At 39.8% G+C, this 16,977-nt stretch overlaps 1 protein-coding gene across 4 annotated transcripts in view; it reads right to left on the bottom strand.

Moving 5' to 3' along the window:
* Window positions 1-16,733, bottom strand: part of COL24A1 (collagen type XXIV alpha 1 chain) — a 395,517-nt gene extending 378,784 nt beyond the window's left edge. Inside the window, exons 1-3 of one of the 4 annotated variants that reach the window (XM_061183940.1) lie at window positions 16,650-16,733; window positions 16,098-16,228; window positions 6,413-6,477 (exon numbers count right to left, since the gene is read on the bottom strand). In XM_061183940.1, coding sequence (XP_061039923.1) covers window positions 6,413-6,477; window positions 16,098-16,153 — 121 coding nt within the window. In that variant the 5' untranslated portion in view covers window positions 16,154-16,228; window positions 16,650-16,733. Of the gene's footprint in view, window positions 1-6,412; window positions 6,478-16,097; window positions 16,229-16,337; window positions 16,365-16,429; window positions 16,518-16,649 lie in introns of those variants that run through there. The other 3 variants (XM_061183941.1, XM_061183942.1, XM_061183939.1) reach the window with 3 other exon arrangements.
* Window positions 16,734-16,977: the final 244 nt, after the last annotated feature.

Below are 16,977 nucleotides of genomic sequence, written 5' to 3'. Positions count from 1 at the left end.
AAATAAAAGCAAAAGCTATCTACAAAAAAAAAAAAAAAAAAAAAAAAAAAATCAGTCTTCTAAGCCTGCAAGGCTAATGCTCAGATATAGGCACAGGCACCAAACTTACTTGCCTTTCATTTGAAACCTATATAATAAGCAGTATTGATATTATCACTAGCTAGGAGAAAAGAAAGACAGGCAGAGGGAAGACAAGAGGGAGATGAAAAGAGAGACAGATAGGAAGTGGGGGGAGAAAGGGAGACAAAAAGGAGAAATTGTGTCTCCGTAGGTGCTAAAACTATGACTCATACCCAAGCATTTGACTCACTCCAGTGGCTATATAATTGACTCTGTGGTGGAGTAGAGTATATGCCTAAAGAAACAGACATGGGAGAGCCAATGGTTACACTTGTTTTTACAAGTACAGAGAGCCAAAGAACCATTTTACCTGTCAACATTCAAAGATATTCTATCACAAACTGGAGGAACAAGGGTAGTATCATGTTTACCTTTCAAAATGTAAGGATTCTTACATTTCTTAGAAATTAGTAGCTTAAAAGATTTTTTTTAAAGTTATCAATTTTTAGATAAAAAATAATGAGTAATATAATTTAAAAGTGTAATAAATTACAGTATTAGTGCATTATTAATTAACTAAATTAATATAAAAAGCACTTAATTTTAACAAATTCTCACTGTTTAAAATTCATATATCTGGGTCAGTTAAGTCACCAAAGCTATATTCTTTCTAGTTTGTAGGAATGAAAAAAATAAAATGATTGTTTAAAATAAAATCAGAGTCGTACATGAGGAAGATCATACAGGCCTCAATATACTTTTCTTTTCCTTGCCAATTTACCCAAATTTACTTAATAACTAGGTAAGTGCCCAATATCCACTTTCCATTGTTCTATATAGTCTCAGCCAAATCGTCTGTGCCAGAATTAAGACTCAAATATAGGCTTCTTGAATTCCAGCTCACTGAGTTAAGGAACTAAAGGAAGTTGTTTAAAACCAACTATTTTATTTTATTTTTTCAATATTATCAGCATATAGAAAAAGGAAAGGATCCAGAGTATTTTTTTTCTACTAAATTTATCGTATGCTCATCATGTATGTAATAGCCATGCACTAAGCACTTTACATGTGTTCTCATTTTACCCACACAACAACCTATGTAGTAAGAATTATTATTATCCTCACTTTTAAGTTTCTGAAATTGAGGCTCAAAGTATGTAAGGAACTTGCTCAAGGTCACATAACTGGTAGGCATTGGAACCTGGGCATAAACCCAGGATTCTGGCTCCAGAACCCCTGTGTACCACTGTCACTGAGTATGTTAGAAGAGGAAATTGTGACTTCAAAGTATTCTTAATGTAAGTACATCTATTTTGGATAAAGAAATAAAAGCAACTTATATATAAAATGAGAAACGAAGCTTTAACCTATGTGTAAAATTTTTGGTTAAGTGTCCATAAGGGATTTTGGCAGAAAATGCTTGGAGTTATTGCAACTAGAATGAGCTGCTTCTTATGAACACATTTTTGGGTTAATTTCCACCGAAAATACTCTTCTTGGAGACACGCATTTTACACAGAGAGATTTCTACACCTGTGGTTTGCACACCTAGGGATCAAGAACCTGAGGAGTGCTGTGTATGTTGACAATTAGCTTACATCTCATATGGTGTAAGGTATCACATAGAGGTGTTGCAACTACGCCTACCTCACTGGCAGCCAGCCCACCAACAGAGTTATAGGGAAAGTAGACTGTATCATATAAAAAAAGGGAACTTTCTGTCAAATCCTTGGAAAACTCAGCCTTAAATAATTTTTTCTTGAAATAGAATCATCTATTCATTTGGTTATACCTAAACCTCGGTTATAAAACAAATATAAGATTTATATTTATGAACAGGATATTTTAATGGTTTTCTTAGCTGTGCTAAAAGTTAAAGGAAGAACTGAAAACATGGCAAATAACAGATGTTTGTCTCTGCATAGTCTTAAAGTCTCACTAAAATGAGAATAAGGAAATGTGGTTTAAAACTACATAGGCACAGTGAAAGGGCAGAAGAGACAACAACAGATAAGAGATATCAACGAATTTTTGAAAGATGAAAAACACATGAAGGAATTAGCAGAGCTGACAAAACTGAACACTAAGGGCTTTCAGAAGGAAGTGCTAATGACGGGCAGGCCAGTTCACACTGCAAAGTCCTGAAAAGGCTCAACAACTGAAGGCTCCAAATCACTGAATTCAGGAGAGAAGCATGAGGCATCATATGGGAGAGAGGGGAGGATATGAAAATCTATATAAGAAGCTTTGAGAGCAAAACTGAAGATTAGAGCTTACTTATGTAGAAACACTGAACCAATCCTAGCAGAAGAGGGAAAAGAAGCGTCATAATGAGAACAAGGGAATTCAGTAAAAATGTACATACTAAATGGTGAGACAGCAACACCCCACCCCCCCAAGAACCTCTTTATATCATTTAACTCCAATAACAGTGGCAACCAGGATTATATTCTACAAGTAAGAAATTGGAGGATTCTTCTCTAAAGAAACTGGACAGCCTTAGACATTTGCGGTCCAACAACGAGATGGTCAGCAATGCTCCTCATTTATCAGGCTCTAGGTAAAATATACCAGTTAGCAAGCCCACCCATGCAAAAAGAGTTTCCAAGCATATTTTTATTGCCTTGCTTTTAAATGATAACACAGGTAATATAGACTTATGAAGAATTTTTCCAACATAAAAGATAGACCAAAGCAAACCAAAATTTGTGGGAAACAAAGACAATACAGGGAGCAGAATAAAAGTTCAAAAAAATTATTTTTATCTTTGGAAAGCTGAGTAGATATTACATCAAAGAAACAAGAACAAAATGTTATTTTTTAAGACAATCTGAGTGAGAAAACTCTTAAAAATTTAAATACAGTGCAAGTAAATAATTTAAATATTTGGGAATAGTGACTCATGAAAATCTGATATAAAATGTAAAGGAAACAAAGACAGGAAATCAGAGCTAAAAATAAGAAAATATGGAGCTCAATCCAGACCCAATATCTGACCAATAGAACTTGCAGAAAGAAGAAATAAATATGTCAGAGAGAAAAAACTAACACAGGAAAATTCCCAGAAAAATGAAAGATATTTCCCCATTGAAAAGGCCTAATGACTACTCATCAGAATAACTTGAAAAAAGACCTGTAACAAAACACGTTATTGCAAAATTTCAAAATATTAAGGATAAACAGCTGATCTTAAGGTTTAAAGTGGAAAATTAAAAGGTCATACATAAAGAATCAAGAATTAGTGTAACATCAGATTTTTTAAGTGCAAGCCAGAAGACAATAGATGGAAGTCTTTAAAATTCTGAGAGACAACTATTTACAGCCTAAAATTCTATACCCACCCAAACTACCCTCAAGCATATGGGTGAAATAAACACATTCTCAGAAATGCAATGCTGCAAGAAGTATACCACCTAAGTACACATTCTCAGGATGCTACTGGATGATATGCTCCACTCAAATTAGGAAATGGACAATGCAAAAGGAAAATATGAGTTCCAAGATACTGGATCTAACACAGATGAGAGACATCAACTTTACAAGAAGCTTAGACAGCTACCAATCCATGGTAGAACAGAATCTTACCTTCCAGAAGAAATATCTCCAAGAAAAAAAAATCAAATGGTTAGAGTATTTGGTGTACTTTTTAAAAAATATTTTTAAAAGAAGTTTTAAAATTCTTTTGGAGTATCTGAGAAGAATTAGTCATAGTGCTATAGAAAACAAAACGAAACAAAAAAAAAAAAAAGGAGGGAAACTATATAGAGAGGATAGAAGAAAAGAGGGTGAAGAGGGGGCAAAGAATGGTGTAAAAATGTTATACCCTCTTCATCAAAAGTAGGAAGTCAATACAATATATAAGCACATTATTAAGAACTATGGAGAGTAAAACCAAAAGAAAGTTTGAGTAAAGGACTGCAAGACTAGGTAAGGTCAAGGGATATTATTTTCTGTTATATATTTTGTAGCACAACTTGACTTTTTAAACTATATACCTATATTACTTTGATACTTTTTTTAAGTTTTGGCAACTGTCATAAGCACCAATAAATATTTATATTTATTTCTGAGAAGTCTAATTTGGGATCATCTCTAGCTCAACTAGACATATTCAGCAGTATTAAGGTTGCAAATGATATTTGTAATCATTATCAAATCACAATTTCTCTGAAAATGTTTTTCTAACCTCCTGATTAGATATTGTATTATTGTATCATGCCAATTCAACAACAACAAACTATTTTAGGAAAACAGTACTTCTAAGTTTCTAATAACATACCACTACTTTCATTTCATTTTTGTGCTCAAAAGTACTCAATTTTATAAAGTCAAAGAGGTTTTTAAAATATTTTTCTTTTTGTTAAGAACTCAAAATAAAATTTTATGAAGTCTGAAAAGTAAGATGTTCACCCTGAAATAAAAAAGCACATTTTGTATTCTGTAAAAGAAATCTTAAGGTTGAAAGGAATATTATTTCTTTCATTTACTCCTTTCATTGCTTCTGACTTTTTAAAAAAAATCTATTCATAAATATTCATTATTCCTTATATCTTTCTTTGTCTGGGTTTTTAATATTTGGATAATGACACATTTTGTAAATTATTAAACTCATAACACTAACAGATGACAACTGTAAAGCAAGGGTATGTGTAATGGAAAGAAGTGGGTTTTTTTTGATGTTGTTGTTCTTTTGGGTCAGACTTAACAGGCCCAAATTCAGCTCTTAGCTATATAAGCCTGGGCAAGCCCCTTCCTTGGGCCTCAGTTTCTTCATCTATGATACCTACCCTACAGGTTCATTATGAGGATTAGAATCACATATGTAAAATTCCAGCAAAGGACAAGACACGAAATAGATATTTAATAATGGCAATTCTCCTTCTCTTTCTTATCTTCTCTCTTGTCCAAGAGGCTTAATTTTAAAGAATTTGTAGACTGTATAGTCTAAATACCTGAGTTCAAATCTTGGTTCTTCCATTTATTAGCCTGCAACCCTTGGGGTAGTTATTTATTCTTCTTAATCTTGGTTTCAGCAATTCATGGCCATAATTATAAAAACCCTGCAATAAGGTAGTGATGAAGAAAATGTATATTCTACTAGCACAGTGACTGGTAACATAAGTTCTCAGAAACTCTAACAGTAATGATAGCAAGAAACTAAGAGAGAGAGTTTCTCTCCTCTTCTTGGCTACTTAAAGCAAACTAAAGCAACAGAAATGACTTGGTCAAAAATAGCATTTCATGAAGTTACATGTGACCTGATTTAACGATCTCCCCATAAAAGACAGTTAAAAAATGCCTTCCGTGATACCTTTTAATTCATATATGTGCTATTTGACAGAATACTTAATGTATGTCCATTGGTCAATTTGGTCAATAAATAGAGTACCACCCCCTCCTTTGTGCCCTCTCTCTACCTACATGTATTTTGTTTACTTGTCTTTTTCTACTCTTATTTGATTAATTGACTAAATTGACAAGTGACTCCTTGAATTGGTCATTGAATTGAAAAGTTGGTTCTGTCAAGTGAATAATTTGGCAGCCCTGCTGATACAAAGCAGAGGGGGAAAAAAAAAATCAGGACCACGGTGATATTTCCTGTAGATCCAGCACAGTTCCAGGGTTTTTCTCTTTGACTTTGGCTTTTTTTTTTTTTTTTTTTTTTAACCTTTGACAAAGGCACTTGTTTTTTCACTTTGGGGCCAGAGGCATTATCTTATTCACATTTCGATCACTGGCAATTAGGATATTATGGTGGCAAACAGAAAATATTATTTAAATGTTGTTTAATAAATGAATAAATTAGGGTATATATAGATTCCCAAAACTCTATCACCATACCACCAGAGCAACTAGATAGCAAGCAAAAACAAAACCAAACCTTCAACTACTTTCTAAACCTCTCCATTTGAATTAAATGAAATCCCAAGCCCACTGGTATTCACATTTTATTTTGTTTCTTAATGATGTAAATCTAAACGGAACATTTCGTATATGCCTATGTTGTTTCAAGAAGTGCAAAGGTAATTCAGTCACAGTTTGCCACCCCCAAGAACTCCCACTTAAAATGAAGTCACAAGCAAAGCCTTTTTACTGTACAAAACTTCCCTTTTACAGAGAGTGTGCTTAAAAAGGTAAGCAATTTCACAGACAGAAGATATGAGTAATTCCTTAAAGGTCATATTTCCCCCCAAATTCGTTTCTTCACCCTTACATTCTCATTGTACTGGCTAGAATTTTTTATTGTTTAATGTTGAATTTAAGGTCATGACAACTTGAAAAGTCATGTACTTTTGCTGTCTGGAAGCTGACTTTTTATATAAGTAAATAAGTAACAAGGTAACATTCTTACCTTGATCTTGTGCATGAACAGCACCCCCTGACACACATAGTACAATAAAATGAAGAAGCAGTTTCCTAAGAAAAGAAAAACAATTGGGAAAAACTTAGTAGGACATTCATGACCTATAAATCATAAAATTCAAAATGAACTCCAGTGCAAGATTAAGAATTGAGCTATTATTTTAATTAACACAGTATTTTAGTACTCATATTGGTTAAAAGCAAGGGCTCTGAATTCAAGTTCCAGCTTTGCCACTTACTATGTGTCTTGGGCACCCTTTTTATTACTCTGTACCCTAGTGTCTCCATCTATTAAGTCTATCTCATAAAGGTTTTTGAATATTAACTAAAAAACTTCATGTAAAGTACCCCAAACAGTACCTGGCACATAGGAAAAACTCAATAAATGTGAACTATTATAGGTGAAATTAGTAGTAGTAGTATATATTATGTCAAATCACCATACATGTAATTTTACACAAAGTACTACAGATTGGCACAAAATAATACAACTTATAGTCACTTAACCACAGTGATTATAAATTGATGGAACCAGTTATTTGCTTAAATGTTTTTATATAAAATCTATTTGCAGATCATATTCAAATCACTCATACTAGATTCACGAGTCTTTGGTTCTGAAAATACTAACGACCTGTAGATGTCAACATTGACCATTGTGATTAGCAGTAATTGTGAACACGGTACTCAACCACTACAAATCAACATATTCATTCACATTGATTAGCAAGGTAAAAATACTTTGTGATTTATTTATTTATTTATTTATTTATTTATGGCTGTGTTGGGTCTTCGTTTCTGTGCGAGGGCTTTCTCCATTTGCGGCACGTGAGGGCCACTTTTCATCACAGTGCGCGGGCCTCTCATTATCGCGGCCTCTCTTGTTGCAGAGCACAGGCTCCAGACGCGCAGGCTCAGTTGTGGCTCATGGGCCTAGTTGCTCCGCGGCATGTGGGATCTTCCCAGACCAGGGCTCGAACCCGTGTGCCCTGCATTAGCAGGCAGATTCTCAACCACTGCGCCACCAGGGAAGCCCCTGTGATTTTTTAGTTTAACCAAACTTTTGATAGATTTTGTTGATTAGGCTTCATAATTGGCTTTGCCTCCCAACTGAAAATCATAGAGATTGTTTCAAAAAGTAATGATGAGCATACTGAAAACTATTTTATTACCTAGTTTTTCTTGCCAATATAGACTCTGATTCTGTTTAGTCTAACTCAGAGATTCCTCAAATGACATTTCTGAAAATACAGTTCTGCAAGGAATGATTACAGAGCCCTCTGAAAATCATTTTTATTAAGTTCCTGGTGTGCTAGTAGTAATTCGTACATTTTCTATTTATCACTAATACTATGTTTTTACCTTTATCAACAAGAATAAGGAGTATGTTAATGTAACAAAGTAAGCCAATATAAAATTATACTATTATAATCGTATGTTTATACACAATATAAAATTATACTATTCTCTTTGCTATAATGGACATATTATTTGTATTAGAATAGTATTAAGCATTTTTTCAGTAAGCGAAAAATGTACATTCTATGGTCATACTTAGTACAGAGCACAGCTTTTATAAGACTTTGATAGAATACTTAATAGTCATTAACTCTACAAACTAATCAACTGAATCATTATAGAAATTTCAACTGATATGGGCAAAGAGTTGGACCATATATTTTAATGAAGCCTATAAAAGATTCCCATATATGGTGTCATCCATGAAATGATTCTCAAATGTTAGTTTGCCAAAGAACCACCTGCGGCTTTTTTGAAAAATCCAGATTCCGGGCCTTCCCACAGTGACTATGATTCATAAATTTGAAGTGGCTCCTCAGCACGTATACATTTTTAACTACGTGATTCTAATATTGATTGCATATGTACCAAACTCTGAGGAAAAAACAATTTAGAATATTTACTATTGATAGTTACATTGTACTTAAAATAACCTAATATTTTGCTTAAATCACATATATCTAATTTTATGACGTGACACAGATAAGGTTATTTGACCCTTTTAAAAAAAATCCTTTTCTACTGCTCTAGATCATGATTTTCAAACATGAGTGTGTATCAGAATCACCTGGAGGGCTTGTTAAAGATTTCTGGGCTCCACCCTGAGAGTTTCTGACTCAGTAGGTCTGGGGTGGAACTCAAAAATTTGCAATTATAACAAGTTCTCAGGCAATGCCGATGATGCCGATCTGGGGAATCACACACCGAGGACCACTGTTCTGGAATAGATGATGCTCAAGAGATGATGTGAGGCCAACTTGTTTTGCATCTTTTTACCGTAGCTGCATAGTGGAATCACCTGGTGATTTTTAAAGACTACTAATACTTGGGTTCTTCCCTCCCCACCCCCACCCTCAGAGATTCTGATTTTAATTTGTCCTACAGGGATTTTTAAACACTTCTCAGGTGATTCCAATGTGCAACGTTGAGGACCACAGTGTGAAATTAAAATAATTTCCTTGGCTTCTCCAGGATGGATCCCAATGTGATCTAGAGTTTGAGTAAAAGGAGGCTCTTTTCCTTTCAGATTTCTATTTTCAACTGGCAGGATGTACAACGGTAAGACTAGAAAATAGCTCAAGATTCCGGTCACTGAAGGACAGTATATCAGAATTATGCTGTTTTAACAGAAAATGGAACATGAAAGGATGCACTTCTCACCTGGCCAAAGTAATCTGGCTCCCTGAGAGCTTAGAAATAACCCACAGGCACTGTTCCATCCAGAATAAAGCTAACTAGTGAAGAGTACAATAACTAGCATTATTCACTTGGCAATTCAGCCAACTCACAGACTTCCCCAATGACCTCAGGGGAGAAAAATGGAAAATAAAGTTCTTTCTAGATATGTTAACAAGTCTATTCCTGGCGTGAGGCAGGAAAACCTGAACACATCAAACATCATCCCTTAGCCAGGTGATTTTAGCAGATTATGACAAATCAGTTGAGCCACACCTTAGGTAAGTGTACCTATGTACTAATTTGATGACTGAGAAAGAGAGAGAGATCAGTGATATGAAATAGAGATTTTCTTTCTTTTTCTAATTCTGCCCCAAACTTTTGGCCAACTGTCGGGTTGTACCCCACAGTCCGGCAAGCCTCAGAGTTGCCCAACCTCTAAACTGAAAAAAGAGCCCCAAAACAGCGACAGAGGAGACATCAACGGTTTATTGGACAGGGGATCTTACAAGTCTGAAGCAAAAGGTCCGAAGCAAAAGGTCCTGGAGCAACACCCGCACCGTACCTAGCAGACAGCAAGCAGGACACAACAGCAACCTTCCAGAGGGAGAAGGAGGCTACCATTTATAGGGAGAATTGACATCAGGTTGGCTCATCAGTTACCAGGGAAACCAGCGGCTGGGGCAGTTACTAATTAAGTCCTATAATTAAGAAGATTGGATAGTCATGTGAGTGAAGCAGGGCCTGGTCGAGCAGGGGATGTACAGAGAGCAAGAGAACAGCCATCTTGAATGGCCTGACATACAACTAAGGAAGAGCAGGAAAAGTCAAGTTCCTCACCAGGTGTTCAAGGCCCTTATCATTCAGCTTCAACCTCCTTTCTTTTTTTAGCGCTATGGACCAATTACATCTGACATCCCAAAGCTCCAGCCATATCATGTTATTCTCTACTCCATGGACAGACCTTGTAAGTGCCTGAAAAGCTCTCAGTCTCCACCTGTCAGAATCTTCAGTATCATCAAAGCCTAATTTGAATACCTGCTCCATGAATTTTCCCATCATCCCTAAAGAGGACTGGATCTTTTCCTCACCTCTGTACTCTTGATGCTTTAATTTTAACTTTATTATAGCCCATATATGTTGTACCTTTTATGATTAATTAGTAAGTAAATATCTGAGCGAGTAACAGGTCTTCACCTTTTATCAATTTCTTACATAAAATTGACACAATAAATATTTTTAAACAGGAACGGAATAATAGTAAGATCTCTCAATGACTGAGGAATTCAATTCTTCCCTATGAACTTAATTCTTTTAACACTTAGGAAAAGTAAAGTAAAATAAGGGTACTTTAGTTGGATGTCCAAAGAGGGAAAGAAGAATTTTTTTTTAAAAAAATCTGCTGTGGTAGGGTAAGTGGAAGGCTTCTTCTTTTTCATTTTAACTGTTTTTTCTCATCTCTGAAGTTGGAACACAGAGAAGAGATCAAGCTTAATTGACATAATCAGTTTGATAAAGAGCCCAACTCTATCAATCACTGAATAAAATGGATGTCTAATGAATCCAAGCTTTCTGGGAAATGTCTAGTTGAGCTGGGCTTGTTTATTTCTTTGCTTTTGCTCCCCCCCTCCCCACGATATTACATTTAAGATACATTTACTTAATTAAGAAAAAAATATCACATTTCCACATTAGCAGATGATAGAGTTCTCAAGGGTAGCAGCTGTGCTTTGGGCTTCTCCGCTGTTGTGCTGTGCAGATCATACTAGACATGCTGGAGTCCTTAAATAAGTTAAAATTAAAACTATTAAGTTGTTGCAGAGAAAACAACATGGTTAATAAGAAAATAACACTAGACTAGGAGTCAAAAGGCTAATCCTGGTTCTATTTCAAACTCATTCTGTGACCTTGGGTGGGTTATTTCAAGTTTCTGAGTCTTAGCTGACTCATCTATTATGTGATGACATAATATAAATTTTATATTTTAAATTCCAAATATAAAACCCCCAAATTTGTGTGTATGGCAGAATCCTATTAATATACTGGCATTAGAGGACAAAGATCAAGCTACGTTCTTAGCAAGATGTTGTATAAATCACTATATATAAAGGGCATGTTGTTTAACCACAGCTGGGGAAAGGTCCTCTTACAGTTCTGGCCAATTCTTTTTTAATTAAGTAACCTAAAATAGTCTACTTTGCTAATTTGTTCATACATTTACTGTACCCTAATAAAAAGTCTAGTTAGTGTATTAAATACGAATATTTTTCAAATATTCAAACCATGCCTGTTCTTGTTCATTTTTTTGTATGTCTGGACCATGTGTCATTCATATAAAGTAACAGAAGTACATATACTCAGACATTTAACAAAATCAGACCAGGTCTGAAAGAAGTTAACAATATGGTCAGAAACATTCAATAAATGTTCAGAAAATATAACCCATAATATTACTGAGGATATATAACAAAATGTGAAATACTCTGTGTGTCTGGTCTGCTAGCCACATTTTCAGTTTGACATAAGCCACAGTCAAAACATGACCAGACACGTGAAGGGTGAAGGCCTAGAGGGGATCAAGCAGGAAATAGATATCCAAAGACCATACTCAGAATATTTAAGGAACTAATATCCATCCCAGGCATCTTCCCTAAATAATTCTTAGAGCTATTCAACTTTCTCTTTATCTGAAGGGTTTAAGTTACTTCAGGGGAATTTCAGGCATCTTTTTGTTTAGGGCACCCATGAGACTTTCAGGTTTCATGATATATGTCCTCAAGTTACTGATGCTCATTCCTACACAGGTTCCATTTGTGAATAAGAAACTTTTTTTTTTTTTCACTGAATTGGCGATTTTCATTTAAACCAATTGGAAAAAGTAGACTAATCTGAGAAACATACATGTAATATACGTCAAGAATTTCAACAATTTCCATCACACTGCATTTACAAGCCAAAAAATTCTCTAAGTCATGACAGCTTTACAGATTTTGCTCTTTACTAGCTGCTAAGATCCAGTACTAGTAAAATTTCTGTACTTTGTCCCCAAAATAACTGAAAAACAGTTCTTATCCCAGCAGTAGGGAGTAAAGTGTTGTCAAAAAGTTATACACAATGAATTCAACTCAATAGGTACTTGTATAACTAATCTAGTGTGAAACATACTAGAACTTTTGGTTAAATTCCAAGCATACAGGCAACTCATGAAATGCAAAGGAGATAATATGCTTGAGGACTTCAAGTGATCAAAATGCCTAGAGTCCAGTCAGTAGCAGGGAAGAAATATACACTTAAAATAGTCTCTCCTTGCAATACCACAGAGATTGTTAAACTGATTACTGCCTAGCCTAGCAAAGTTTCTGGCACACACTACTGTTAAATAAAGATTTTTAAATGAATGAATGTATCAATCTTCAGTCAATGAGACTATCAGGTGGTCCTGAGTTTCAACAAATATATAACTTCTCTGACATTTTCCACCTGCACACTGACCCCAAGATCAAGAAGCCAGGTGATCCTAACCTCCATTTATTTAGCTAAGAAAGTAAAGGCTTTGCATGATCTAGTCTCTCTTTCTCTCTCCAGACCCAGCTCCAGTCACTTCTCCCCTAGAATGTGTGCTCCAACCAACTTCATTTCTTTCAGGCCCTCAAATGCACTGTGCTGTCTCACCTCTGAGCCTTTTACTGTTCTCTCTGTCTGTAAAGCTCCATGCCTTTTCCACTTAGGTCTGAGTCTAGATTTCATTTCCTTTGGTCAGCCTTTCCTTCCAGTATTACTCCTCCCGATCTTCCCCAACTACCAAGACTGTTAGATGTTCTTCTGTGTATACCCTTATCTCATTTTGTTATACTTGGTTGTTTCATTTTCTGTTTCCTATACTAAACTGGGCACATTGGGAGGGCAGCAATTAGGCTTCTGTCTTGCTCAATCATTGTATCACTTCTGCCTAGAAACATGCTAGACACTTAGCTGGAGCTCAGTAAACATTTGCTGAATAAATAAGTAAATGATGAGTGAATGAATGACAGAATGTTAGCCTTTTATGAGAATGAAAATGAAATCATCTTTACTTCACTTCTCACTCAGAATTACAAATTCTAAAACAAGTCACAGTTGCAAAGCGTGGCAAGGAAACTAGTACGGCTATTCAAATTCCCATAATAAAATTTATTATTCTCCTGCAGCTTCACTGATTACCAAGCAGAATGTATCAGTAACACTCAAAATTACTTTCTATAAATTACAATTCCTCTCCCTGAGGCATCAGTTTATTTTAAACATTTATTTGAAGGCAAAGATAACTAAGCAACTTTAAAAATAGAATTTCATGCTAGCTAGGAAATAGATGTTTATATACCAAACTTTGTTTCCCCCTTTGGTTACAGAAACCCTTTAATGACCATAATAGCCTGCCTGGGAGACTTTCCGGACAATATGTTAAATCAATGTATCTAAAACACTGACTCTTGGTTTTAATTTTTGTTTTTTATTAATTCCACAAATTCATATTAGGTAATCCAACTAAAAGCAGCCCTTTGAAATAAAATGTCTTTAAGGATCTAGTTTTAAAACTGTAAATGTTTCTGGGTGACTAATCAGAATTGTGATTTTTAAAAAACCGCTCCTGCTCTCACAAAAAACATCACCACAAAAGGATGGTGGAAAGTTAAAATCTCAGGGATTTCATGGGGCACTCTAAGGTTTAATTCAGTGGCCTGACATTATCATCAGCTAATCAGCTGCTTCTCCTACGTCTCTTTCCCTATGAGGCTGGTAGCATTAATTTCAAACTGAAGAACTCTTAATTCTTTACAGAAACTGGATTTTTTCAAGAAACAATTTTCTCAGCTCAATCAGTAACTACCTTTCCCCACTTTGCATGTGCGTGATTGGAGCTGTGAGGGGCTGCAATCTGATGTAATCTTGAATTACCGTTTATTTTCTGCAGCCCACCCCCACTGGGAACTGTCATGGAACAAACTGGATATCGCAGGAGGCTGCAAGGCCCCTGGCTGGGAGGCCATCTAGGAGGACAGGAGAGACCAGGGCTTTCACACAGGATCCCCTACCCACCCTGATGTCTCTCCACAAGGATTTTATTTTCCCCATTCCACACAGTCTAATTTTTCCTCAGAAGTTCCTCGATGTAATCCATTCTGTTTGGTTTCTCTGCCTCCCTCCCCCCAGTCATCTGGACCCAATTTACAAACTCCAAACTGCCCAAGAATTTATGCAGGGCCTTTTCTAGGAGCGTCTGGAAGGGAAGTGTAAACCAGACAAGACAGGGGCTAGGAGCTGAAGATCTGCTCTAATCTGAGAGGTTGGTCACAACTACCATGGGGAATGTTAGTCAGCAACGTGGGCCTCGAGTAGTGGCCAAGGTAAAGCCCTAGGGCCGGAGCTGGCAAGGAGAGCAAGAAGGGCACATGGATGGAGGCGGAGGCTGGACAGGACGCGGAGGACCTCACCCAGCCTCTCCTGGTGGCTCTGGATCCGCGGGTACCCAAGCCTCATTCCACCGTTCCACCCGCCCTAGACCGTCGGGAAGATGCGCCAGGTCCCTCAGGATCCGTTGCGCTCCCCACCCCTCTTTCCGGGAGGGTCCATGCAAGGGACTTTCACGGGAGAAAAGTGGAGAGAAACCTGCTTGGGAAACTAATGAGACCTGCGTGAGCCGCTCTGGGTCAGGCGGCTGGCAGAGTCTGTCCTCTTCTAGGACCCTGGCCGAGAAGTGTCAGGTCTCCCGGGCCCTGGGCACCTCGCCGCACGCACGCGGTTGCTGAGGTTACGAGCTTTCCCGCTCACTGAGTCACACGCTGCGGGCGCGTGGGGATGTGCGTCCTTGTCACTGGGGAAGCCGGCTGCCTGCCCAGGCTTCCAGAAGTCGGAGGAGAGAGGGCTTGAGCCCCAGCCAGGCTCGGCTGCAAGCGGCTGGGAAGCACATGTTCACACAAACACTGCCACAAGGCGGTCTTTCTCCGCACCCCGCCTCCCCTTGGCTGCGCGGTCAGTTCTGCCCCCGGCCCTCCTCCTACCTACTCTCCCGAGGGGCAGCCTAGTGGCAGAGAACGACTGCAGTCGCTTTCGTCCCTCCCGCCCCCCGGGGCCAGAATCAAACTTGCGTAACCCACTGACCTCTTCCAGGGGGACCAGGGCAGCCAGCCAAGGCCATGAACCCCCCCCCCACCCCCAATCTACGCTCTTTTCCGAGTGAGGCAGTGGGAGCAGGTACAGCGCCCAAAGAGAAGGTGGGGTGCCAGTCAGCGTCGGCGCGAACACTCCCCGGGAGCAGCAGCCCCGCCCCCCTCCCCGAGTCCAGCCCCTTCCGCAGTGACACTCCAGTGACCAGGGCGCAGCCTGGGCCCCAGATGGGCAGCACGCTTGTTGGCCTCCTAACGACTAGAGGAGACTGCCGCTGAGTCCCATGAGTCCAGGAGCGCCCTGATGCCCGAGGTTCTGTGGGCACCCTCTCCCCCTATCCGGCAACCCTGCCCCCACGGTCCAGGCTTCGCGCACAGAGCCCAGGGGACACCTAAGCGCCCCAGCAGTACCCAGAGTGCACGCCCCGAGGAGCACCGCGGGGAAACAGGACCTCAGCCAGGGCTCTGAGGGAGGAGAAGGGAAGGAGGGCGCGAGGGCGACGGGAGCTGGAGCCCGGGCTGGCGTCCGAGTCCAGCTCCGGAGCTGCGGGAGCCACGGCCGCCCGCGTCGGGCCGCGAGCCAGCGAGCTTCTCCTCCCGAGCCGCAGGATCTCTTTAGGATAAACTGTCTGAGAGACCCACTGGCAGGAGGCTTCCTTTCAAACACAGTATTTTACAAATTGAGGAGACAAGAGGAGGATGCCACGGCTGTTCACCGACTCCCAACTTCAAAAAAGTGCCAGGGAGCTGGTGCACAGATCTCCAACGGGCTCAGCGGATCCAGGGGGTGGGGAGAGGGGGTGCTCTAACCCCTGCCCTGGCGGGTGGGCTACTTACGTTTCTGCCGTGTGGGAGACCTGTCCACGCCTTGTCCTGCGGGCTCCTAAATGCATTTGTATGCATTTGTCCGTACAGCGAAGCGCTAACGGAAAACAGAAGCCAGCTCCGAACTGCTAAGGGTGCAGGTACTGTCCATGAAAAAGGGGGGGAAAAGAATCACATGAAAACGATGCTCCAAAACCTCAACAATAACCACAAGGGGAGGGGGGAGATGGGAAGGGAGGAAAGAAATAGCACCCGGAGGGTAGGCAGCTAGGCTTGCTAGCTCCCTAGCTCGGTAACAGACAAGTCCGGGGGGAGTGCTGCCCTGGGAGGGCGGGCGAGGAGACCTCACTGGCAGGCGGCGGGGCGCCGGCAGCAGCGGGAGCTCGGCTGCGAGTGCAGCCCTCGAGTTCACTTGCGGTTCAAAGACGACTCCGTGACTCCAGTGGAGTCCTCTGCTTTGGGCCTGGGAGGAGAAAGGGGTGGGGGGAGGGAAGGAGATGAAGTGGGGGAGGAAGTCCTTGGAAACAACCCGCGCTGGAACATTTGTCATACAAGTACACACACCCACTTCGGAAATCTAGTCCGTGCGAGGGGACCCCGGTGGCAACTGCAGGCGCTCGGCGTTGACTGCCGCCGGCTGCTTCCCCTGTAAGAAGAGGAGCCAAGCAAATCCGGCTGGTGTTAAATTTCACCGCTCACTGACTTGCAATGACATCACCAAACGTAGTGCACACCTCCCCCTCCGCCCCGCAACCTTCCCCTCACCCCGCGCCCGGCTGGGGCGCCCCTGTCCGCAAGCCCCTGGGCCCGCCGCGCCTCGGGCGCGCTCGCAGCCGCCCCGGCACCGCTCCGACCCTCTCGCTTCCCACGCTGTACTCCCTCGACATGCCCG

The sequence above is a fragment of the Eubalaena glacialis genome, chromosome 3 (genome assembly GCF_028564815.1).
Source record: "Eubalaena glacialis isolate mEubGla1 chromosome 3, mEubGla1.1.hap2.+ XY, whole genome shotgun sequence".
NCBI classification, from domain to species: Eukaryota; Metazoa; Chordata; class Mammalia; order Artiodactyla; family Balaenidae; genus Eubalaena; species Eubalaena glacialis.
This window is presented reverse-complemented; position numbering and strand designations above follow the sequence as displayed.